At 43.3% G+C, this 26410-nt stretch overlaps 1 protein-coding gene across 1 annotated transcript in view; it reads right to left on the bottom strand.

Moving 5' to 3' along the window:
- Positions 1 to 2347: 2347 nt before the first annotated feature.
- LOC100343171 (L-lactate dehydrogenase C chain) overlaps positions 2348 to 26410 on the bottom strand; it is a 36864-nt gene continuing 12801 nt past the window's right edge. Inside the window, exons 4-8 of the mRNA XM_002721365.5 lie at positions 24661 to 24834; positions 24254 to 24427; positions 11964 to 12081; positions 5832 to 5955; positions 2348 to 2621 (exon numbers count right to left, since the gene is read on the bottom strand). Coding sequence (XP_002721411.1) covers positions 2457 to 2621; positions 5832 to 5955; positions 11964 to 12081; positions 24254 to 24427; positions 24661 to 24834 — 755 coding nt within the window. The 3' untranslated portion in view covers positions 2348 to 2456. The remainder of the gene's footprint in view (positions 2622 to 5831; positions 5956 to 11963; positions 12082 to 24253; positions 24428 to 24660; positions 24835 to 26410) is intronic.

Below are 26410 nucleotides of genomic sequence, written 5' to 3' on the forward strand. Positions count from 1 at the left end.
GGAGGAACGACACCAGACCCTGCTCGGCCCTTCCCGGGTTAGCTGCCGTTCCCTCACTCGCGGAGGAACGACGCCATCCCGGGTTAGCTGCCAGCCCCTCCACCTCCGGCCCTCCCTTAGCCCCCCTATAGCGGCTGCGCTCACTGGTGCGGACCCGGCACCCGCACACCTGGCGCTCGGGCGGCGCGGAGCGGGTGCACCTGCGCTCCCGCGGCCTCCTGCCGCCGCCTTGCACCTGTGTGCCGGCGGCGCTGAGGTTCCTGCGGTTGACGGCACGATGAACTGCAGGCGCTGGCTCTGGAACAGTCCTGCTTGCCCAGACTCCAGGTGATCTTCCTAACCAGGCCGTCCGTGTCCCCACGTCCCAGGAAGGGCTTTCTGATTCTTCTGAGCATAATTCACCAGCGCTAACCTCACGCATTGTTTTTTGTTTTTCTACCACTTAAAATGTGAGCTAAAGTAGAAAAAAAAATTTTTGAGCCCCTGTATACAAAGGGAACTTTGGAATATAAAGCCCTTAGAATTTGATCAGTATGGTGCTAATTGGTAACCAGTTCTCCAAGTGCAAGGGAAAGTTCAACCCACTATTTTATGAAAGTTCAATGTGGAATCCAACATTTCCCCCTCATCCCTTAGTCTGGGGCAAACCAAGGTTTACCTAATTAACTGTTATCTAACTCATGCGTGACCCATAATGGTACATAATACACACCTGAAAATCATTATAGACCATGGTGCAGCGCTTCTCAATCTTGCTTCCTTAGCACCCTTTCAAGAGCCTTCTAGGACAACCCCCCCCCCTTCTGCTACCCTGCCCCGAGAAGTATTTTCTCAGTGTAGGTTGAAATCTGGAGCACCAAACCCTTGTAACAGCTACGTTTTTTCACCTCCCCAGCACCCAGAACCAAGTTTCAACTGCTTGGGGCCAATATTGCCTTGTGGAGAGTATATGACAAAAAATAAAATAAAAACAAAACCCACAGATGATTCCCCTCGCCCTCTATCCAAACTGAACCATAACCATATCTTATCCAATCAAGAGATGAATTAAAAAAAAAAAATAAAAGAAACAATGGGAAATGAATCATGTTCCGTAAGTGACTGGACTGAATGCTACCAAGATATCGAGATCAGCAGACAGTGAGCGAGAGCGCCGCCTCCGACCCCGTGGGGACGCGGGAGTCCACAGCACCTGCGGATCCGCCTTCTCCTTCTTCCCTCTGGTCCTGTTCTGTGGCAACTTGAAAGTTACCTGGGTCTTGATTTTTTATTTCACTGTTTACTTTCCTAGAGTTGCCTTAAATTCTTCCTGTAGTTAAGGAACTATTTCATTTACACATCTATTTGTATGTATGTCTGTATCAAAAGAAACATACACATACTCCCTTGAACAACAAGGAATTATTGTTACCAAACAGCAGGCAATAATCAATTAGTTGAGGCACCTTTAAATACTGTGGATTCTTGAGAGCAAAGATTGTAACTTGTTAGCCCTAACAGCAGGTGCAGTAAGTAGCGCAGTAGCAGCTGAACAAGAGCTAGAAGATGGTCTGCATTTCCTGTGTGACGTGTCAGGAAAGACACCAAAGCAGCTATTGGAGCTGCATATACTGCAGTTGAATATATCATCTCCTTGAGACATTTTCACATCATAAAGTTATACCTCCATTTTTCCTTCTGACACCCATGGTCTTAGAAACAGGTATCTAGTAAAGTTTATACAGACACATGAAGTAATACAAAGTGAACATGTTGGTTTCCTACCAGGAGAAATCACAAGATGAAATTTCAATATTAGAAAGAGTACTGGCCGGCGCCGCGGCTCACTAGGCTAATCCTCCACCTTGCGGCGCCGGCACACCGGGTTCTAGTCCCGGTCGGGGTGCCGGATTCTGTCCCGGTTGCCCCTCTTCCAGGCCAGCTTTCTGCTGTGGCCAGGGAGTGCAGTGGAGGATGGCCCAAGTACTTGGGCCCTGCACCCCATGGGAGACCAGGAGAAGTACCTGGCTCCTGCCATCTGATCAGCGTGGTGCACCGGCCGTAGCACACTGGCCACAGCGACCATTGGAGGGTGAACCAACAGCAGAGGAAGACCTTCCTCTCTGTCTCTCTCACTGTCCACTCTGTCAAAAAAAAAAAAAAAAAAAAAAAAAAAGAGTACTGTCTCGTGAGAAGAGTTCTAAGTTCTATGTTATCATAGGTAGTTACGCATATGCTGTAGGGGTAGCCCTGCTGGTAACTATTACTCATGGCAGACTGGCTGTCATTAGAACAGAGCTACATCAAGAGGAAAAACCTCTTCACCACTCCTGTTTCTCATCTTCAGGGACAAGTTACATCACAGGTCTCCAATGTTGGTTTTTTTTATTTTACAGGTAAGATAAAAATATTTTCAAAATGTAAAATATACAGCCTACTATCTCCTTTTCTATGAGACAGCAGGAGAATGAATGGCTTTAAAATACTAGGTCCTTCTGGACATCCCACAGTGTGTTTGCACTCTTCTTGAAAAGGGTCTCCTCCTCAGAACTCAAGTTCACTTTCACAATGTCCGAGACGCCATTCCGCCCCAAGATACAAGGGATGCTGAGGAAGATCTCTTCTTTTATTCCATATAAGCCCTGAAAGGCAAGGGGGGATTAATGGTCAGTCACCTGAGAAGGAGAAGCAGCTGTGCAAGAGAGCTTCTGTGTCTACTGAGAGACTGAGAGGGGGCTAGCACTCAGCAAGAACCACCCAGGCGGGCAGGCGCCAGGGCGCAGCTGGTTAAGCCACCACTTGGATGCCTGCATCCCATATCAGGGTGCCTGGTTCGAGTCCAGGTTCCTCTGTGCTTCTGATCCAGCTTCCTGCTAATGTGCCTGGGATGCAGAAGGTGATGGCCCAAAAACCTGGGTTCCTGCCACCTTCATGGGAGACCTAGAAGGAGCTCCTGGCTCCTGGTCTTGCTCTGACCTAGCCTTGGCTGTTGCTTGCATTTGGAGAGTGAACCAGCAAATGAAAGCTCTCTTGCTCACTCACTCTCCCCCTTGTCACTCTGCCTTTAAAATAAACAAACATTTGGGAAAAAATGATAATGCAGAGAGCAATAGAGTAATTGTCAACAAAACCCAGGCACGTCCTATGGTCATGTGAATTTAGATTCAATGACATGAAGAATGCGCTCATAGGCCTTTACAAGAACCAAAAACATACACTCGCCCTCACCAAGTCACCTTTCTGTGTCACACTTCGGAGTTCTTAGCTTCAGTTCCCAGATCCAACTCCTGATTCCAGCTTGCTGCTAATGCAGACTCTAGCAGTGGTTACAGCTCAAATAATTGGGCTCCTGCCATGCCCACTGGAGACCTGTATTGAGTTTCTGGCTCCTGGCTTTGAGCCCCTGCTGCTGCAGCCTTTGGGTGATGAATCAGCAGACAGAAGTCTCTCTCCCTCTCTCTCTCCCTCTCTCTCTCTTTCTCTCTCCCCACCCCAATAAACAGATAAATTTTAAACACCTGCAACTTGCCCACTGACTTGTTTAGTAAAGGCCATTAAATCAACCTCTTCTCGGACCACTCACTGGCACTGCCTAGGAGCCCTGTGGGGGTCACTGTTGATCTCCCCACTGGTGTGTGGTATCCACTGTGGACTCCTCATTGCCTCTTCCAAATCCTGAGCCCCCTGGTCTTGTGGAAGCACAACATTATTCTCCCTTTTGTTGTTCTCCTTTGAGGCTCCTCTTAGATCTCCCCGTCCTGCTATCGTCCTGGTTACTCCATCTCATTCAGAAGACTCCGCCACACGGCCCACGGTCTTCCCTGTACATCTCCATGTCTGCCATTATCACTGTTGACGTCACTGTCCACACAGATAAGCCAAGCAGTTCCCTCTCTGTCCAGTTTCTTGACTTCAGCTCACAGCACTTTCTCTTCCCACTCCAATCACCCTGGACCTTGTCATGTGGTTCCTCCACACCCAACTTACATCCTATGACATCATTCTCTAACCCCTCTACCGTATCTTAAGCCATTTTGCCCATTTTTTCAGTTTGTATAAGTATTTTTATGTCTTTTTTTTTTTTTTTTGACATGCAGAGTTAGACAGTGAGAGAGAGAGAGAGAGAGAGAGACAGAAAGAAAGGTCTTCCTTTTTTCCGTTGGTTCACCCCCCAGTGGCCGCAACGGCTGGTGTGCTGCACCAATCCGAAGCCAGGAGCCAGGTGCTTCCTTCTGGTCTCCCATGGGGTGCAGGGCCCAAGCACCTGGGCCATCCTCCACTGCACTCCCGGGCCATAGCAGAGAGCTGGACTGGAAGAAGAGCAACCGGGACAGAATCCAACACCCTAACCGGCTCTAGAACCCGGGGTGCCGGCGCCACAGGGAGGATTAGGCAAGTGAGCCACAGTGCCGGCCAAGTCTTTATTTTTAATAATTTATTCATATATAGTTACATGAGTCAGTATCTTTTTTTTCTGCTTAAACTACTTTAAATTTGCTCCTATGCCTTTTAATGAAAAGAGTACTAATGCTGTGGTTACATGCTCATGGTGCTCATATTCATATCTCCAACCCAAAACTCTTTTATGAGTTCCCTCTGTATCCCAGAACAAGGGCCCAACTGCCAATGCAGATTCCTCAAAGGCATCCCAGATTCAACTCATCAAAACTGCAAATATGATCTTCAAACCTTATTTTGAGTAGTCCCTGCCTCAGGGAATAATTTCACCACCTAAGTGTGCAAACAGAAACCCAAGGATGACTTCTCTCTTCACTTCCCCTCATTCCACTGCTAAGCCCCATGACTTTTATTTCCTAAATACAGCCCATCTCCGATTCGTCCTCTTCTCTTCACCTGCACAATTGTCACCCTCTCTACTCTGAGCTAGACAGCCTCTTAACAAGTTTGTCTATACAGACTCACATCTGCTTCAAGTCTGTTCTCTCCATCACAGCCACAGAAATCTTTCCAGCAACACCAAAAAAATCCCAGCCCTCACTTTCCCCAAACCCCATTTGTCAGACTTCCGGCGGTCTGATTCTGGACTTTCCTAACCTCATCACACACACTTCCCTTTACGCTATGCACTTCACAAACTTCAGATCCCCCAGTGCCCTGTACTTAGACCTCCCTCACATCCTCTGCACATGTTCCCTCTGCTTGGAATATTAGTCCAGCCTTCCAGATTAACTGCAACTCATCATTCAGATTCGACCTTGTTTTACTTCCTTAGGAAGTCTTCCCTGCCTACCACCCATGCCTTTCCTCAGTGTTGTGAAGCTCTCCTGTTGACTTTGACTATTTCTACTCCTCCACACTGTTTCCGTTTTTTTTTTTTTTTTTTTTTTTTTTTTTTTTTTTTTTTAAGATCTATTTATTTGAAAGGCAGAGAAACAGAAAGAGAGGGAGAGGGAGATCTTCCATCCACTGGTTCACTCCTCAAATGGCCACAGTGACTCAGGGCTAGGCCAGCCGAAGCCAGGAGACAGGAGCTTCATCTGGATCTCCCACATAGGCCAGCTGGGCCATCCTCCACTGCTTTACCAGGCCACTAGCAGGGATCTGGGTCAGAAGTCGAGCAGCTGGGACTTGAACGGGCACCCAAATGGGATGCCAGCGTTGCAGGCAGAGGCTTAACCTTTTATGCCACAGCGCCAGCCCCTCCTCCACAGTTTTTCATCACAACACACACCACAATCTGCTACCATGCTTACTTGTGTATTTTATTAAGTTCATTTCTTTTACTAAACTGTGAAATTAGATATTATATCCTCAACATTTTATACAATTTCTGGCACATACTAGGGACTCAATAAATAGTAAAGTCAAGACATAGATTTAATTTAACCTACCTTAACCATAGTGGAAACAGGATGCACTCTCCTAAGATTTTTCAGAATTGATCCTACTAGATCTGTCACAGACAGTCCAATAGCCCAGGAGGTATATCCCTTCAGCTTGATAATCTCATAGGCACTACCATTGTAGAAAGGAAAGCAAATGCATAAGAAGTCAACTCAGAGAAAGCATAAAATTCTCAACTATCTGTTTTGAAGCAATCTTCATGTCAATGCCACTCTATTAAAATTTTATCAGAGATTTCTTCTAGAAATTACTTATGAATAGGCAATAAAAGTTTCTATGTTCATCTTACAAAATCTCACTGCTCACTTTAAATAAGAATACAACTGTCTTTTATCATAAAAATAGAGTACTAAGATATATGCCACTCAAAATAGAACTAATTTTTAATATTTTGTATTGTTGCTTAAATATCCAAACATAGAGTCTCATCACCTTGAAAGTTATCATATATATCTCTCTGAAAATTTAAAATTCTTACAAGTGTGCCAATGTGACTGTATATAGCTTCATGATGTGTACAGATTTTTCTGATGAATAGGTCATTAAACCAACAGCAAATGGATACAGAGGTATGTTTATAATATATTTTCAAAGGAAAATTGAACATTATATACTTTCTTATCTCTGGATTATAAAATATTTTATAGGAACTTCAGAATTACACCAATTCTCCTAGTTACTAACAGTGATTATTTTTGAATGACAGGTCTACATGTGAGCTTTCTTTCTACTTTCCTGGACTTTTAAATTTTCTACAATAAATATGCATTTCACTTCTATTTTGGCATTACTATCAACCGTGATTTCAGGTTTGAACTGGCAGTCAAATTTATAGGACAAAGAGGTTGTCCCTTGCACTGAGTCTAGTTTTGAGGAACATTGCAGGACAAGAAACAGAATGCCCAGCGTCATCTTCCCTGTCAGGAGGTCTTAGAACCACCCTGACCCAGGACTGCATATAACACACTTGCTTGCACAAGGTAAGGTTACTGTGCACACAGACCAATACAAGGAAGCTGAGCCCAGACTACGTCTACTGAGGTGTCCTGTGATTTATCTGCCAGTCCCCAACCCAGAGTCACCATTAAAAGCTGTGTGGATTGATGTCAGAAGTACTGTAAGACCTTCAATTCAATATGACCAAGATACTGTGGGGCTACAGTAAGTAAAAGAAAAGGGGAGCAGATCCTGCCTAGTGACTGTCAGAAAGAGAGGAGAGGAGAGGAGAAGAGAGGAGAGGAGAGGAGAGGAGAGGAGAGGAGAGGAGAGGAGAGGAGAGGGGAGGGGAGGGGAGGGGAGGGGAGGACTGCAGTAGACAACTGGGGACAAATCTCACCAGTGAAATCTGGATGGCAGATTTATCCTCTCAGGAATGAACAGAATGGACTGAGAAGGGAAGAAAGTTAAGAAGAAAATGGCTAAATATGTGATCATTTAGTTGCTATGAACCATCCTGCTGAAAAATAAAACTGCTGGGGGTCAAAGGAAGGGTAAAGGCATGAATAGAACAAGCAGTTTTAAGGCGCATTTTTTTTAAGGTTTATTTATTTGAAAGGCATAGTTAGACAGAGAGACAGACAGACAGACAGAACTTTCATCTTCTGGTTCACTCCTCAAATGGTTGCAACAGCCAGGACTGGCCAGGCTGAAGCAAGAAGCCAGGAACTTCATCCAGGTCTCCCATGTGGGTTCAGGGGCCCATGCACTTGAGCCATTCTCCACTGCTTTCCCAGACAATTAGCAGGGATCTGGACTGGAAGTGGAACAACCAGGACTCAAACAGGTACCCATATGGGATATTAGCTTTGCAGGTGGTGGCTTAACCTGCTACACCACAGCACCGGCCCCAAGTCTGGTATTTTAAGACAAAAACTGATCCATACTGTAAACTGAGTGCCCTGCTAGGAACCTGGAAGAACATCCTAGTAAATCATCACTCATACCCCTGCAATTGTTGGGAGAGGCCCTGGGAAATCAGAGGCTAATAGTATAAAAAAGTTAGTTTTTGGATAAATACTTTAGAATTCTTTATTAAGTATAGGCCCTATACTAAATCATAAATGGGTAAATAATTTAATTTTGGACACACAGAGTTCAAAGTAGTAACTGGAATGAATCCTGATCTATAACATTTTACAATATTAGTGTTGCTCTCCCATTCGCGGAGGAATGACACAGGACCCTGTGCTGCTCTTTTTGCCCAGCCCTTCCCGGGTTTGCTGCCCCGCCTTCTGCGGAGGAGCGGCACACTCAGGGGTTGCTCAGATGTTCCTCAGGTGTTCCCTGTACATGTCGTCTCTCTCCTCCTTTATAGTCCTCTTCCACCAATCCCAACTCTCCTGGCGTTCTCTCCCCAGGCACTGAGCACGCTGCTCTCCTCCAATCAGGGGCAGGATCAGCTCCTGCCGCTTGTTAGTCGAATTGGTGAGGCAGCTGCGTAGAAGTTGTTTGCTCTCTCTCAGCGCCATATGGTGGGAGATCAGATGCACAGAATTAGTCTTAGTTCCAGTAATTTAGTCTAGTCTCAGTTGCTCCCCACAATTAGGTATTCAGATCCTACAGGATTTCAATGGGAAATGCAGTTTTGTTTTTGTTTTTGTTTTTGTTTTTGTTTTTGTTTTGGACAGGCAGAGTTAGACAGTAGGAGAGAAAAAGGTCTTCCTTTTTCTGTTGGTTCATCACCCCCAAATGGCTGCCTCGGCCGGCACGCTGCGCCAATCCAAAGCCAGAGCCAGGTGCTTCCTCCTGGTCTCCCATGCGGGTGCAGGGCCCAAGCACTTGGGCCATCCTCCACTGCCTTCCCAGGCCACAGCAGAGAGCTGGACTGGAAGAGGAGCAACCAGGACAGAATCTGGCGCCCTAACCAGGACTAGAACCCAGGGTGCCGGCGCCACAGGTGGAGAATTAGCCAAGTGAGCCACAGCGCCAGCAGAAATGTGGTCTTGATTTTTATTTCCTTATAGCAACAGTGTGTCAAATTAAAAAGGAACTAACATTCCCAATGTACAACTATTAGGAATTGGGTAGGCAAAAAAACCAACAGTGTAACATCACTGTAGGAGGTAGATGGGCTGCACCACGGAACTACACACCAGTATCGGTTAAAACACGTTCCTCAGTGGCTGTGGTATGCTTGTGCCTCCAGATTAGTCATATCCCCAATCAACTGGCATCTATGGCCCTATAACTGAAAATATAGGAGTAAGAAACACTCCTATTAAAAAGAATAAGAAGGAACACTGTAACATTGTACTGGTATCATGCTTGATAGACATTAATTTTAATAAGAGTCAACCTCTCATGCAAAGCTATTAGGTATAAGAAAATAGAAAAGCCTTGGTAGGTTCCACTAAGGAAATTTAAAAAAATAACATGCCAATAATTACTACCAAAGTGAAAAGATATTTGGGCCAACTGATGTATAATTTCCTATTGATGTGATCCCTATGGAAATAGCCTGGCCAGGAGAAGAAACAGATCTCCTGTAGAATATAGAACACACAATTAAATGTGCCTATGAACACCTCTAATAAAGCGCAGTAAACAAAAGAGGAAGGGGAAGTACAATCAGCCAAGGACTACCAAAACTACCCGTGAGAGATTCTGCTTACTTCCTGGATCTTACAGATCCTCGTGGTGTAGCTGTACTAACTTGTCTTTTTCTAAGTATAAAATATGCATTCATGTTTGCAGTGGAACTCTGAGTAACACAGGACATGATGGTAGCGCCCCAAGGTCATGGAAAGGTACCATGGGTAAAGGGTTAACAGCAGGTATGAACCCTTCCAAAAATCCAGGAGTAACGGATGATGGCCTTCAGTTTGCCACTAAGCAATTTAGTGTTCTGAGTGTAGTTTTAACTTTTCAAATTAAAAGGCATTTAGAGAATAAGACTCACCCATAATCACATAATTACGTAGCTTATTAGTCTCTTCCTCAGTTCTTACACATTTTTGTAGTGTTGTTACTGTAAGTACACATATGAAAGATCTTCAAAGAGTTCATGGAAATGCATATTATCAAAAAACTGTGCATGGGGGCTGGCGTTGTGGCACAGAGGGTTAACACCCTGGCCTGAAGTGCTGGCATCCCATATGGGTGCCAGTTCAAGTCCTGGCTGCTCCACTTCCTATCCAGCTCTCTGCTATGGCCTGGGAAAGCAGTGGAGGATGGCCCAAATCCTTGGGCCCCTGCTCCTGCGTGGGAGATCTGGAAGAAGCTCCTGGCTTTAGATCGGCTCAGCTCTGGCCATTGCAGCCAATTGGGGAATGAGCCATCAAATGGAAGACCTCTCTCTCTCTCTGCCTCTCCTCTCTCTGTGTAGCTCTTTCAAATAAATAAATAAATCTTTAAAAAAAAACTGTGCATAGATTTCAATTTTTGCACCAAAATAAACATCTTAATTCCATATTTTCTGTGAACTTTTTGAAGTACTCTCATGGTAGACTTGTGGCATTTTTAGGTATAATATTCCAAAGTGTGATTATCCAAAAGTGATTTATAGGTTAGGTAACTTATATTAACACATAACTGGGCTGATTCATGGAAAATCACATGTGCTGTAAAGGCTGATGTATGCCTATATGGCGTCAGATGCTTCATTCATAGAAACACCTATTGATTTCTGACCCTCATCAAATCATATGATAAACACTTAGTAAGCTCCAAGATATGATTCTACATGTTAAATGAATTCATTTACTCTTCATAATAGTCCTAAGAAACAGCTTCTATAATTATTTGCACTTTAAAGATGAGTACAGGGGCCGGCAGTGTGGCGTAGCAGGTAAAGCCACCGCCTGCAGTGCCGACATCCCATATGGGTGCCAGTTCTAGTCCCAGCTGTTCCACTTTTGATCCATCTCTCTGCTATGGCCTGGGAAAGCAGTAGAGGATGGCCCAAGTCCTGGGGCCCCTGCACCCACGTGGGAGTCCCAGAAGAAGATCCTGGCTCCTGGCTTCGGATCAGCGCAGCTCTGGCCATTGTAGCCAACTGGGGAGTGAACTAGCAGATGGAAGACCTCTTTCTCTATTTCTGCCTCTCCTTCTCTTTTCTGTGTAACTCTTTCATATAAATAAATAAATAAATAAATAAATCTTTATTAAAAAAAGATGAGTACATTGAAATTTTGATACTTCAAATAATTTCCCAATATTACACCACTAATAAATAGTGAAGATGGGGCAGGAGTTTGGCACAGTGTGTAAGATATCACCTAGGGGCTGGCACTGTGGCATAGAAGGTTAAGCCACCTGCAGTGCCAGCATCCATCATCCTGGTTGCTCCACTTCTGATCTAGCTCCCTGCTGATGCACCTGGGAAAGCAGTAGAAGATGGCCCAACTCCTTGGGCCACTGCCACCCACCTGGGAGACCTGGAAGAAGCTCCTAGCTCCTGGCTTTGGCCTGGCCCAACCCTGTCCATGTGTCCATTTGGGGAGTGAACCAGTAGATGGAAAGTATCTCTCTCTCTCCCCTTCTCTTTCGCTTTATCTCTGCCTTGCAAATAAATAGATATTTAAAACAAAAAACAAAGAAGACTCTACCTGGAATGCCCACATTCCATATTGGAGTGCCTGGTTCAAGGCCTGGCTCCTCTGCTTCTTATCCAGCTTCCTGCTAACATGACCCTGGGAGGCAGCAGATGATGGCTCACGTACTTGGATCCCTGCCACCCATTTGTGAGGCCTAGACTTGGTTTCAGGCTCCTGGCTACAGCCTAGCTTAGCCCTGACTGTTGTGGGCATTTGGGAAGTACACCAGCAGATCTGTGTCCATCTGTCTCTTCCTTTCAAATAAAATGAAAAACAAATAAAATTGTCTTTTAAAAAATGGTGAAGGCCAGTTTAAAACATGGGCAACCTGGCTCCAAAGTCCATGCTCATACTCACCAAGTCTTATTATCCCTCAGATATGAGTTTCTCTGAAAGGATAGGTGCTTTTCCTTTAAAAAAAAAATGCCCCAAAAGAAGACATGCATACTATAAATCTGAATTTATGGATTTTCAGAAGCCTAGTGTTACTGGCCTCACAAAATGCAAAGCACCAATTTTTTGCCTGTGAAGTTTATTCCTAATATTAATTATTATGGAATTAAGAAATTGAATGAGAGCTATTACCTTTCAACAACTTGTTTATGAATAGTTTTCCACTGCTCCTTGTCTGAGTCAGTTCCTAATTTAGGGTCCAGAGACTTCAGAGCAACTCCAGCAACATTCACTCCACTCCATAAAGGCACTAAAAAATATGTATCTCAGAATAAATTTGTTGCTAATATTACAAAAGTTGTTGGAGTTTATTTTAAGCTAGGTTATTGCCTTACACCATACATAAAGTAAGTTTCAGATTGACTAAAGATGGAAATATAAAAAATAAAATTATACAGTATTATAAAATGTATAGAATTCAATTATAACTGTATGGTATAAGAGGCATTTTTAAGCAATATAAGAAACGCTTACTTCACAAAGAAAAGGACTGATAGGAAAGATAAAATATAAACAACAAGAAAGAAAAGAATACAAAATAGCACCATATTCTTAATTGTAGCAAAGAGCTGAGGCGGAATAACTATCAGTCTGGAATCTCATGTCCACTTAAACAGTGATTCTGGAATGCAGTGAGACAAACACTCTCATATAAACACCACCAACAGGAGGAAACAAACCAACTCCAGAGAAAGGAGTTGTATGCCACACATAAAGATAAGCAATGAAATTGGCAAATATGTACACAGATCAAACCAAGTATTGGCTACTGAACAATAAGTACCTTGCAAGATATAAAAACAGGATGGAACCAGGGAAGGTACTAATAATTACATATGTGGCAGAAAGAAGGTGATCAAACTTAAAGATGATAATTACTTAGAAGATATTTAGTATGAGTGCTTAAAATTTACTGATGGGGGTCAGCGCTGTGACAAAGCAGGTAAAGCTGCCGCCTGCAGTGCCAGCATCCCATATGGGTGCTGGTTCGAGTCCTGGCCGCTCCACTTCCAATCCAGCTCCCTGCTATGGCCTGGGAAACTATGAGATGGCCCAAACCCTTGGGCCTCTGCACCCGTGTTGGACCCGGAAGAAGCTCCTTGCTCCTGGCTTCAGATCGTCACAGCTCCAGCCATTTCAGCCAACTGGGGAGTGAACCAGTGGATGGAAGACCTCTCTCTCTCTCCCTCTCTCTTTCTCTCTCTCTCTCTTTGCCTCTGCTTCTCTGTAACTCTGCCTTTCAAATAAATAAATAAATCTTTTTAAAAAATTACTGATGACCATTTACAAGGTGAATGTATACTCCAAAGTAGTAGAGGAATTTAATTGATCCAACAGAAAGAAGAAAAAGAGAAACAAAAGAAAATCACTCTATATAGAAGAGTAAATACATTCAAATTAATACTATTCAGAATATACTATTTTCACAGAAATAAAGTCATGGAGTATTAAATGTAGAAAATTATTTTTAATGACCTTCAGGAAGAATATCTGGGTTATGATAATAACATGAACCAGTATGGTCAATTTAAGGCACTAGTCAAAGAAGTATTTGTCTAAGTCAGATCAAAGGCAGAGTGACAGAGAAAGGAGGACAGATATCTTCCACCCACTGTTTCACTCCCCATATGCCTGTAACAGCCAGAATTGAGCCAGGCTGAAGCCAGGAACCAGGAATTTCATATATGAGTCTCCTATGTGGGAGGCAGGGACTTAGTATTTGGACCTCATCAGGTGCCTTCTCACGCACATAGCAAGAAGCTGGATTGGAAGCTGAATAGCCAGGACTCAAACCAGCCAGCACTCTAACACGGGACTCTGGCATCCAAGCAGTGGCTTAACCTGCTGGACCACAGCATTGCTCCTCATGTACATTGTTACTGCGGGAGAATCCTGAAATCCTTGGAGTTGTCCTTCAGCATCATCTAGGGAGCTGCCTGTAACACATAGGATTAAACTGTGGGGAGCAACTCGGACTAGACGAAGTTACTGGAATTAAGACTTATTCTATGCATCTGCTCTCCCACAATATGGCGCTGGGAGAGGAGTAAACAACTTTTACACAGCTGCCTCCAGTTCGACCAGTAACCTGCAGGAGCTGATCCTGCTCCTGATTGGAGGAGAGCAGCGTACTCGGCGTGTGGGTAGCAGAGTTGGGATTGGTGGAAGAGGACTATAAAGGAGGAGAGAGACAACATGCACCAGGAACATCTAAGAGGAACATCTATCTGAAGGAACACCTGTGCAGCCCCCGAGAGAGCCGGCCGGCGGTGTGCCACTCCCCCGCGGAAGTGGGGAAAGTGGCAGGGGGAACCGCCCTTCCACGGAGGTGGAGGGACGGCAGCCAACCCAGGAAGAACCAGCAGCAAACCCGGGGAGGGCCGAGCAGACAAAAGAACAGCGCAGGGTCCTGTGTCGTTCCTCCACGAAGAGGGGGAGCGACATAAACAGTTCTGAAAAGTGGTCTACATTGTGCTCCCAGCTCCCTGGGACCCAGGCTGCTGCTGTACAGTTCCATCTCAGCACGAAAGCCATTACTAGAAGGAGCCAGTAGTCATGCTATTGCTCCATCCTGACATGCTATGCCACTGATCTGTGCTCATACATGTAGCTACAGCACCATGACTCCATTATGGGGAGCCCAGGCCCAGCAGAATAGCCATGACCCACACAGAGCCCAGTCAGCCGCTATATGCCCAGGATCTTACTGTTTCCACCCACAGTGTGGACAGTGCCACATACCACCTGGGCCTTGAGCCATCCTTCAGCCAAGAAGCCATGCTTAACTGGCAGAGCAACTGCACAGACCCACAGCCAGTCAATTGAGGTACACTTAGACACTGCTGACACGGACTACAGCTGAAACAACCCTACAGAGACTGCACTACTGTGCCTATGTGAAACCCAAACCAACACACCCTACCCAACCAACACCTTAGGACAATTCTACAGGTGAAAATCATTCCCTACAAAAGCTACTCCATAAAATCTCAAGAGATAGTGTACAGATCAGATGAACAGATATCAATGCAAGGACACAAAATGCATAACAAAAAAAAAAGAAAATAAGACACTGCCAAACAACAATAACTCACCAGTAACTGAACTCAATGAAAGACATTTATGAAAGGTCTGAAAAGGAATTCAAAATAATGATCCTAAGGAATCAAGATACAAGAGAATACATATAAGCAATTCAGCAAAACCAAGAAAATATTTTGTGATCTAAATGCAAACTTCATTAAGGAAATAGATTTTATTTAAAGAAAAGAAAAGCCAGGGACAAGTATTTAGCCTGGTGGTTACGATGCCAGTTAAGACAACTGCATTCCATGGGAGTACTGGGTTAGACACCCAGATCCAGCTCCAGCTCCTGACTTCAGCTTCCTGCTAATGCAGACCCTGGGGAGGCAGTGGTGACAGCTTAAGCAGTTGAACCCCTGCCACCCATGTGAGAGACCTGGATTGAGTTCCTGGCTCCTGGATTCAGCCTGACCCTCCCTGGCCACTGAAGGCATTTGAAGAGTAAAGCAGCAGATGAAAGTTTTCTATCACTATATTCCTCTCTTTTCCCCCTCTCCGTCTTTCTCTCTCTAAAGAACAGCAAGGTGGGCATGGTGGCAGGGGAATTAAGCTGCCACTTGGGATGCCCACACCCCACTCTGGAGTGCCATTTCACATTCCAGCTCCCCTGCTTCCAATATGGCTCCCTGCTAGTGCACCTTGGAAGGAGCAGATAGTGGCTCAAGTACTTGAGCCCCTGCCACCCATATGGGAGACCCAGATGGAGTTCCTGACCCCCAGCTTTGGCTGGACCCAGCCCTGGCTATTGCGGCCACTTAGGGACTGAACCAGCAGAATGAAGATACCTCTTTTTCTGTTTCTCCTGCTCTCTGTTTTCAAATAAATAAATATTAAAAAAAAAAAAAGAAAAGAAAAATAACAAAAAACTAAGTGTAACCTTGTAACTAAAGACTTCAATGCATGAAATAAGAATTCAACTGAAAGCATCAAAACCAGATGAGAAGGGACCGCACTGTGGTGTAGTGGGTAAAGCTGCCATCTGAGATGCTGGAATCCTATATAGACACCAGTTTGAGCCCTGGCTGCTCCACTTCCAACCCAACTCCCTGCTAATGCACCTGGTAAAGCTGTGAAAGATGGCCCAGGAACTTGGGCTCCTGCCACCCACATGGGAGACCTGAACAGAACTTTAGCCTGGCATAGCCCTGGCTGTTGTGGCCATCTGGGGAATGAACCAGTGGATAGAAGACCTTTCTCTGTGTCTCTCCCTCTCTGTTTCTGTAGCTCTGCCTTTCAAATAAATAAATTAATTAAAAAAAAAAAAGCAGATTAGCTAAAGAAAAAAAAACTCATGACCCAAAGACAAATCTTTTGAAATAACATAGTCAGAAGAGGGAAAAAAAAGAAAACATTTAGCCTAGCGGTTGAAATACCCACATCCCACATCACAGTGCCTCGGTTTCATTGTCAGCTCACATTTCCAGCTTCCCACCAATACAGATTGTAGGAGGCAACAATGATGGTTCAAGTAACCGGGATCCTGTCACTTTTGTGGGAGACCTGGATTGTGCTTCCAACCCCTGGTTCTGGACCTGGTCAGCCCTCAGCTGTGGTGGCCATTTGGGCAATGGATCAGTGGATGAGTTCTTTTGGTCTATCTCAAGTAAATTAAAATATAAAAAAGACACACAATGGCTGAATGTATAAAGAAGCAAGATCCAACCTAATAGAAACTATCTAAAAGAAACTCACTTCACCTTTAAGGTCACACACACAGACTGAAAGACAAGAGATAGAAAAAGATATTCCATGAAAATGGAAACCTAAAGTCAGCAGCAAGAGTAGATACATTTACATCAAATGAAACAAACTTTAGGGGTGGTGCTGTGGCACACAGAATTAAGCTGCTACCTGCAGTGCTGGCATCCCATATAGGTACCTACTTGAGTCCTGGCTGCTCCACTTCCAATCCAGCTCCAAGCTAACACACCTGGGAAAGCATTGGAGAATTGCCCAAGTCCTTAGGCCCTTATACCCCCATGGGAGACCCAAATGAAGCTCCTGACTCCTGGCTTCAGCCTGGCCCAGCCCTGGACATTGCGGCTGTTTGGGGAGTGAGCGAGTGAGTGGAAGATCTCTCTGTCTCTCCTTCTCTCTCTGTAATTCTGACTTTCAAATACATAAATAAATTATTTTAAAAAGTAGACTTTAAATAAAAAAATATTATCTAAGGGGCCAGCATTGTGGCATAGAAGATAAAGCCACCTGTGATACCAGCATTCCACAGCAGCGCAAATTCATGTCCTGGCTGTTTCACTTCCAATCCAGCTCCCTGTTAATGGCCTAAGAAAAGCAGCAGAATACAGTCCAAGTGTTTGGGCCCCTGTCACCTACGTGAGAGACATGGATGAAGCTCCTGGCTCCGGCTTCACACGGGCACAGCTCTGGTTGTTGCAGCTATTTGGAGAGTGAATCAGTGGATCAAAGATCTCTCTTTCTCTGTTTCTCCCTCTCTGTGTACCTCTGCCTTTCACATAAATAAACTGTCAATCACACAGAACATACCAAGATTGAATAATGAAGAAATAGAAAGTCTGAACAAACCATTAATGATCAACAAGCAGAAATCAGTATAAAATGAAAAATCTATAAATCAACAAAAAATGTATCAAAAAATCCCAGGACTTGATAGCCTCACTGCTGAATTCTACCAAACATTTAAATAAGAACCAATGACAATTTACCTCAAACTATGCTAAATAACTGAAGTGGAAGGAATTCTCCTGAACTCATTCTACAAAGACAGCATCATGATACCAAAACCAGATAAGTTTACAAGATAAAAAATAAAACTGTAGTGCAATATTTCTGATGAAGATAAATGCAAAAATCCTCAACAAAATGCTAGTAACCTGAATTCAACAGCATATTACAAAGATTATTCATCATGATCAGTAGGATTCATCCCAAGGATCCAAGAATAGTTTCATATATACAAATCAATAGGTGTAATGTATAATATTTAACATAATAAAGGACAAAAATATGATCATCTAGAAAAAGCATTTGGGGTGTAGGTAGTTAGTGTAATGGTTAAGACACAACCTCCCAAATTGAAGTGCTTGGTGTCATAGCCTGCCTCTGACTCCTGACTCCAGCTTCCTGACAAAGCAAGCCCTAAGAGGTAGTGGTGGTGGTGCAAGCGGTGGTTTCCTGCCACTCATGTGAAGACCTCGATCACATGCCTGGCACTTGGCTCCTGGCTTTGGCCCTGGCCCAAGCCCAGGCCCAAACTACCTATTGTAGGCATTCGAGGAATGATCCCAATGAGTGGGCGAGCTGTTGCGCACTCTCTCTCGCTCTCTCTAATTTCAAAATAATTTTTTAAATTTTAAAAAATAAAAGAAAGGCCGGCGCCAAGGCTCACTAGGCTAATCCTCTGCCTGCGGCGCCAGCACCCCGGGTTCTAGTCCCGGTTGGGGCGCCGGATTCTGTCCCGGTTGCCCCTCTTCCAGGCCAGCTCTCTGCTGTGGCCAGGGAGTGCAGTGGAGGATGGCCCAAGTGCTTGGGCCCTGCACCCATGGGAGACCAGCAGAAGCACCTGGCTCCTGGCTTCGGATAGGCACAGCACCAGCCGTGGCGGCCATTGGGGGGTGAACCAACGGAAGGAAAACCTTTCTCTTTCTTTCCCTCTGTCTCTCTCTCTCACTGCCTAACTCTGGCTGTCAAAAACAAAACAAAAAAAATAAAAGAAAAAGCATTTGATAAAATTCAATATCCATTTATGATTTAAAAGAAACTATTGGCCAGCGCCGCAGCTCACTAGGCTAATCCTCCGCCTTGCGGTGCTGGCACACTGGGTTCTAGTCCCGGTTGGGGCGCCGGATTCTGTCCCGGTTGCCCCTCTTCCAGGCCAGCTCTCTGCTGTGGCCAGGGAGTGCAGTGGAGGATGGCCCAAGTGCTTGGGCCCTGCACCCCATGGGAGACCAGGAGAAGCACCTGGCTCCTGTCTTCAGATCAGCGCGGTATGCCGGCCGCGGCGGCCACTGGAGGGTGAACCAACGGCAAAGGAAGACCTTTCTCTCTGTCTCTCTCTCTCTCTCACTGTCCACTCTGCCTGTCAAAAAATAAATAAATAAATAAAGATGTCCACTCTCACTATTTGATTCAGTATAGTACTCGAAACTCTATTCAAAAAAATTAGGCAACAATTGATTTTTTAAAATGCTGACAGCCTTGCTTACGTGGGATAAATACCACTTGCTTGTACTACATAAAATTGTTGGATTTTACCTATTATTTAAAAAAAAGAGAGATTTCTAAAGGCAACCCAGAGGAATCCTTAATCCAGTTCTTCATTAGAAGAGATGTGCAATTCGGGACATGCTCAAGCTGACTTACCTCAAACGGTAGAGTTAGAAACATACCAGGGGATTCCAATTCAATCCCATCAAGGTGGCATGTACCAATGCCATCTCACTAGTCCCAGTGATCAATTTCTGTGCACAATTGATCATAATGATAGGACTAAGAACCAAAGGGATCACATAAACAAGAATAGTGTCTGCAAATACTAGCTGATAGAATCAAAAAGGGAGAGAATGATCCAACATGGGAAGTGAGATACACAGCAGACCCATAGAATGGCAGATGTCCTAAACAGCACTCTGGCCTCAGAATCAGCCCTTAAGGCATGCGGATCCAGCTGAAAAGCCCATGAGAGTATTTCAGGCATGGAAAGCCAAGACACTCTGGGGAAAAAAAAAAATGAAAGATCTCCACGAGTGAGATCCCAGTGGAAAGAACGGGTCATCAAAGAAGGAGGTACCTTTCTCTGAAGGGAGGAGAGAACTTCCACTTTGACCATGGCCTTGTCTAAATATGATCAGAGTCGGTGAACTCAGGGGGCTTCCATAGCCTTGGCAACTCATGACAAGAGCCTAGGGTGATTACTGAGGCCATAAACAAGAGTGTCAATTTGTTAAGTCAACAACAGGAGTCACTGTGTACTTACTCCTCATGTAGGATCTTTGTCCTTAGTGGGCTGTACATTGAGATTTAATGCTATAAGTAGTACTCAAATAGTATTTTTCACTTTATGTTTCTGTGTGGGAGCAAACTGTTGAAATCTTTACTTAATGTATGCTAAACTGATCTTCTGTATATAAAGAGAATCGAAAATGAATCTTGATGTGAATGGAAGGGGAAAGGGAGTGGGAAAGGGGAGGGTTGCGGGTGGGAGGGACGTTATGGGGGGGAAGCCATTGTAATCCATAAGCTGTACTTTGGAAATTTATATTCATTAAATAAAAGTTAAAAAAAAAAAAAAAAGAAGTTATGAGGTTAAAGGTGCAACTGACATGGAAGGACGCTATGAGCATGTGTCATAACTGTACAAATATATTACTAATAGTACCTATAATAAAAAGATTTCAACACTATTAAAAAAAAATTAGGCAACAAAAAGAAATAAAGGAACCTCAAATTGGAAAGGAAAAAGTTAAATTGTCCTCATTTGCTGACAACAACAAAGCAAAGCTAGAATAAACATAGATGCAACAATCCTCAACAAAATTCTAGTAAACCAAATCGAGCAGTACCTTAGAAAGACCATTCACCATGATCAACCGAGATTCATCCCATGGATACAAAGAGGGTTCAATATATGGAAATCACTAAGTGCAATACACACAGCAACAGAACGAACGACAAAAATCCCATGATCATCTCAATAAAGGCAGAAGTGTTATTTGCTAAAATTTAATATCCCTTCATGAAAAAAAAAGGACCAAACTGGGAATATAAGGAAAATACCTCAACATCATAAAGCCATATATGAGAAATCAACAAATCAACAGCTAAAATACTGAATGGGGGAAAGCTGACAGCTTTCCCTGTAATATCTGAAAGGAGACAGGATGCCTACTTGCACCACTTTCATTCTCCATTGAACTGGAGGCCCTAGCTAGAGCAAGAAAAATAAATAAAGGACATCCAAATCGGAAAGGGGGATGTCAAACTGTCACCATCCACAGATGATGCAGTCTTATCTAGAGAGAACTAACTCCCAAGACTCCATCAAAAAGCTCTTAAAACTAATAAATTCAGCAAGTCACAGGATACAAAGTCAACGTACACAAATCAGTAGCATTATTGCACACCAACAGTGAATTACCCGAAAAGTAAATTAAGAAAACAACCAAGCCTCCAACAGCTACAAAAAAGTTAAAATAATTGTAAACAAATAAATCATAATAAATTTAACCAAAGAAATGAAAGATCTCTATAATGAAAACTGTAAATCACTGATGAAAGACATTAAAGAGGATACAAAGCAATGGAAAGAAATCCCATGTCTATGGATTAGAAAATCAATAAAAATGTGTATACTACCAAAGCAATTTACAGGTTCAATGCAATCCCTACCAAAATCTCAATGTCATTTTTAACAAAGCTAGAAAAAACACTATTAAAATTTTGATAGGACCACAAAAGGCCCCAAATAGCCAAAGAAATCTTGAGCAAAAAGAACAAAGCAGGAGGCATTATACTACATGACTTTAAAATATATTACAAAGCTACAGTAATTAAAACCGCATGGTATTTGGCATAAAAGAGATCAATGGAACAGACTAGATAGAAACCCTAGAAGTAAAACTATGCATCTACAGCCAATTGGTCTTTGACAAAGGTGCTAAGAATACGTATTGAGAGACCAGTGTTTTGCCATAGTGGGATGGGAATGTGGGGAGAAGCTGCTGCCTGTGACACTGCATCCCATATCAGAGCACTGGTTTGAGTACCTGGCTGCTCCATTTCCAATCCAGCTCCCTGGTAATGTGCCTGGAAAGGCAATGGAAGATGGCCTAAGAATCTGGACTGGTGGGAATGTAAATTTCTATTGTGGAAAACAGTATGGAGATTCCTCAAAAAAGGAAAAGAGGAACTACCATATGATTCAGCAATTCCACTTCTGGGTATTTATCCAAGGGAAATGAAATCCATCTGCCAAAGAGACATCTGTACTCCCATGTTTATTGTAGCACACTACTGACAATAGCAAGGAAATGAAAGGACCGAAGAGTTCATCAACAGAAGCAAGGGTAAAGAAAATGTGCTACATATACACAATGGAATATTACTCTGCCACTAAAAGGGATGAAATATTGACACTTGCAATAACATAGGAGGAACTGGAGGTCATTATGTTAAGTGAAATAAACCAAACACAGAAAGACAACTCTCACATGATCTCACTCATGTGTGGAATCTTAAAAGATTTGATCTAGTAGAAGTTACTGTGGTTACCATTGGCTGGGGAGGGAAGTGAGGAGGGAGATTTGGGAAGAGTTGATTGACAGGTACTTGGTTATAGCTAGATAGGAGCAAGGAGTTCGGGATTCTGTTACAAGTAGGGTGAAGACAGATAATGTTAACTTACTGTATATTTCTCTATTTCAAAACCAGAAGATAGGGGACAGCATTGTGACACCGTAGGTTAAGCTGCCACTTGGGAAGCTGGCATCCTGTATCAGAGCGCCAGTCAAGTCCTGGCTGCTCTGCTTCTGATACAGCTCCCTGCTCATGTGCCTGGTGAAGGAGTGCAAGATGGTCCAAGTACCTGGAACCCTGAATGGGAGATATGGATGGAGTTCCAGTTCCAGGCTCTTGGCTTCTGGGGAGTGAACCAGTGGATAGAAGATCTCTCTCTCTCTCTTTCTCTGTAAACTCTGCCTTTCAAATTAATTAATCAATCTTTCTTTTTAAAAAAGTAATTCAGTAATTTTATTTTAGTACAAAAAACTTGAAATTCATCCACATGGGGAGCATCAAAAAATTCATGAGAGTGCACACTATGAAGGAGGAACTCAAACAGCTCAGTGGCAAAAAAAAGTACTTCAATTTTTTTTTTTTTTTTTTGACAGGCAGAGTGGACAGTGAGAGAGAGAGACAGAGAGAAAGGCCTTCCTTTGCCGTTGGTTCACCCTCCAATGGCCACCGCAGCTGGTGCAGTGCAGCCGCTGCACCACGCTGATCCGATGGCAGGAGCCAGGTGCTTCTCCTGGTGTCCCATGGGGTGCAGGGCCCAAGCACTTGGGCCATCCTCCACTGCACTTCCTGGCCACAGCAGAGAGCTAGACTGGAAGAGGGGCAACCGGGACAGAATCCGGTGCCCCGACTGGGACTAGAACACGGTGTGCCGGCGCCGCAAGGCGGAGGATTAGCCTAGTGAGCCGCGGCGCCGGCCAGTACTCCAATTTTTAAAAATTAATTAGCAAAATATTTGAACAGACATTTCTCAAAAGAAAATATACAAGTGGCCAACAGGTAAATGAAAAGATGCTCAAAACCACTGATCAGTGATATTCAAATTAAATCACAACAAGATGGCATCTTAGTGTAGTTATAATGGCTACTTTCAAAGTCAAGAAAAAAAAATGCTGGAGAAGTTATGGACAAAGGAGAACTCCCATACACTGCTGATGAGAACATAAATCAGTACAGCGGTGCGAAAAACCATTTTTGTCTTAAAAAACTGAAAACAGAATTGTCATAACATCCAGCAAGCCTGCTACCAGGCATAAAACCAAAGGAAATGAAATCATTATATCAGAAAGATGGCTACACACTCATATTTACGGCAACACTATTCATAACAGCCAAGATTAGAAATCAACCTAAATTTCCAAAGACAGATGAATGGATAAAATGTGTATTTCCAAAGACAGATGAATGGATAAAATGTGTATGTGTATACACACACACACACACTCACACACAGACACACACACACACCATGGAAGGCTATTCGGTTGGAAAAAAAGAAATTCTTGTCATTTGTGACCTGGGGGACATTATACTAACTGAAATAAACCAGACACAGAAAGACAATCTATAACTTCACTCACGTGTGGAATTTAAAAATGATGAGCATACACAAGCAAAGAGTCGAACAGTGACTATCAGAAACTGGGAAGGGGCAGAGGAAGTGTATGATGGGGAGAGACTGGTCACAGGTACAAGAAGACAGGAGGAACAAGTGACTACAGTTAACTATAATGCACTGTATATTCCAAAATAGGTAGAAGAGTGCTTTTTAAATGCTCTCACCTGAAAAAACTTGTGAATGTATAAAGTGATAGATAGGTCAATTACTCTGATTGGGTCATTACATGATATACACATGTACCAAATCATTACACTGTTCCTCATAAATACACACATTATGTGTCAATTAAAAACATTTTTAAAAGGAATAGAAAAAGATACACCAAGGAAACAGCAACAAAATGAAAGTTAGAGAGCTACATTAACATCATAAAAACAAATTTTAAAGAAAATAAGCATTATTAGAGGTAGGCAGAGTAATTATACAATGATAATAGGTTTATACTCACCACTAGAATCACCATGCTCTCCAATAATCCAGCCATGGCAGCTTGTGGGATGGACACCCAACTTCTCTCCAATTAGGTAACGGAAACGGGCAGAATCGAGATTACAGCCACTTCCAATTACACGAGTCGCAGGTAAGCCACTTAGCTTCCAAACCACGTATGTCAAAATATCCACTAGTAAGAACAGTAGTATCATGTTGGAAAAGATTCATCATAACTTTTTTTCACAATTTGCTTTTCTGAACAGTGATTTCATCCATCAAAATGCCTTCCTTTCTATACACTGAATGAGTGCAGTTTGTTGTACATAATGTTACTACAGCAATGAAATTGTTTTTGTAAAAAAAAAAAAAGCAATGATATGGAATATCATCTTTAGGCAGTAAAAATGAGCGGGAAAGACTCACCTGGATTTGAAACAATAAGCATTTTGCAGTCAGGGCTGTGACGGACTATGGTAGGAATGATTGATTTCATGATATTCACATTACGTTGGACCAGAGCAAGGCGACCTTCTCCCTCCTGCTGCCTTGCACCTGCTGTGACAATAACTAATTTGGAGTTTGCAGACACGCTGTAATCTGAAAAGGAACAAAAAACAAGATGTGGATCAAGATTCCCAGGATCACTATGCCTGAACTCTTGAAAAGTCTACTGCATGTTCTTGGTGTTAAAATACTTACTGGCTTTCAAGTCCAACATCTGCAGGTTAACAGACTTTCTCTGCAGTACGATTATTTTGCATAACCTGAAGGAGCACTTCTCACAACTACTTGCCAATTTTCACATAGTAGGCTCCAAACTTCCAGAACAACAGAATTTACCATCCCCTTTAACCCACATTCTCATTTGTCATTAAGGCCCAGCTCTCTGACTTCTGAGAAATACCATAATAAATTAGAAATTTTGAGAACCTGCGTCTGTTTCTGCATTCTAAGAGTAGGAATGCATTTACAACTATTATAAAGAACTGGATTTGAGATCACAAACAAGTTCTTGATGCACATAAGAAGATACACTGCTTAGTAAAATTAACAACCAATCTCCACTGTTTCACCCATTGAGTCCAGTGCTGACATGATGCAATGCTTACTAACCCATGCCATGCTGGACTGTTTTTGTTTTTTTTTTTTTTTTTTTTTCAAAGTATTATACAGCTGAGAGTTCTTTTCCAGGTCTATAATTGAAGACTTAAGTCATATAGAGGTAACACAATTCTAAAACAAATAAATGTGGATAAATTTTAGTTAAGTTTTTTTTTTTTTTTTTTTTTTTTTTTTTGACAGGGAGAGTTAGTGAGAGAGAGAGAGAGACAGAGAGAAAGATCTTCCTTTGCCGTTGGTTCACCCCCCACAAATGGTCGTTACAGCCAGCGCACCGCGCTGATCCAAAGCCAGGAGCCAGGTGCCAGGTGTTTCTCCTGTCTCCCATGGGGTGCAGGGCCCAAGGACCTGGGCCATCCTCCACTGCACTCCCAGGCCACAGCAGAGAGCTGGACTGGAAGAGGAGCAACCAGGACAGAATCCGGCGCCCCGACCGGCACTAGAACCCAGGGTGCCGGCGCCACAGGCAGAGGAGCCACGGGCACCGCCCTAGTTAAGTTTTAAAGATAAGAAGAGCTCTAAGACTAACTTCATTAGCATGTGAATTAAATTGTGAAATTAGCTAAATTATTCTCTATCCCATTAGTTTTTAAATTTATTTTGAAAGAGACAGAGATATTTGCTAATTTGAAATTGATAATAATCTATTTCTATTACTTCAACTTGTTTTTGCTTGTACATTTTCTTGAAAGTTTATTTTGGGGCCAGCACTGTGGCATAGCAGTGCCTGCTTTGTTAGCATCCCACATGGGCACCAGTTTGAGTCCTGGCTGCTACTCCTCCAATCATCTCTCTGCTACGGCCTAGGGAAGCAGTAAGAAGATGGCCCAAGTGCTTGGGCCCCTGTGCCCATGTGGGAGACCCAGAAGAAGCTCCTGGCTCCAGGCTTCAGATCAGCCCAGCTCCAGCCATTGTGGCCATTTGGAGAGTCAACCAGCAGACGGAAAAATCTCTCTCTCTCTCTCTCTCTCTCTGCCTCTCTGTAACTCTGCCTTTCACATAAATTTTTTAAAAATAAGTCTTTTTAAAAAAGGAAAGTTTAATTATTTCTATT

The sequence above is a fragment of the Oryctolagus cuniculus genome, chromosome 1 (genome assembly GCF_964237555.1).
Source record: "Oryctolagus cuniculus chromosome 1, mOryCun1.1, whole genome shotgun sequence".
Classification (NCBI taxonomy): domain Eukaryota; kingdom Metazoa; phylum Chordata; class Mammalia; order Lagomorpha; family Leporidae; genus Oryctolagus; species Oryctolagus cuniculus.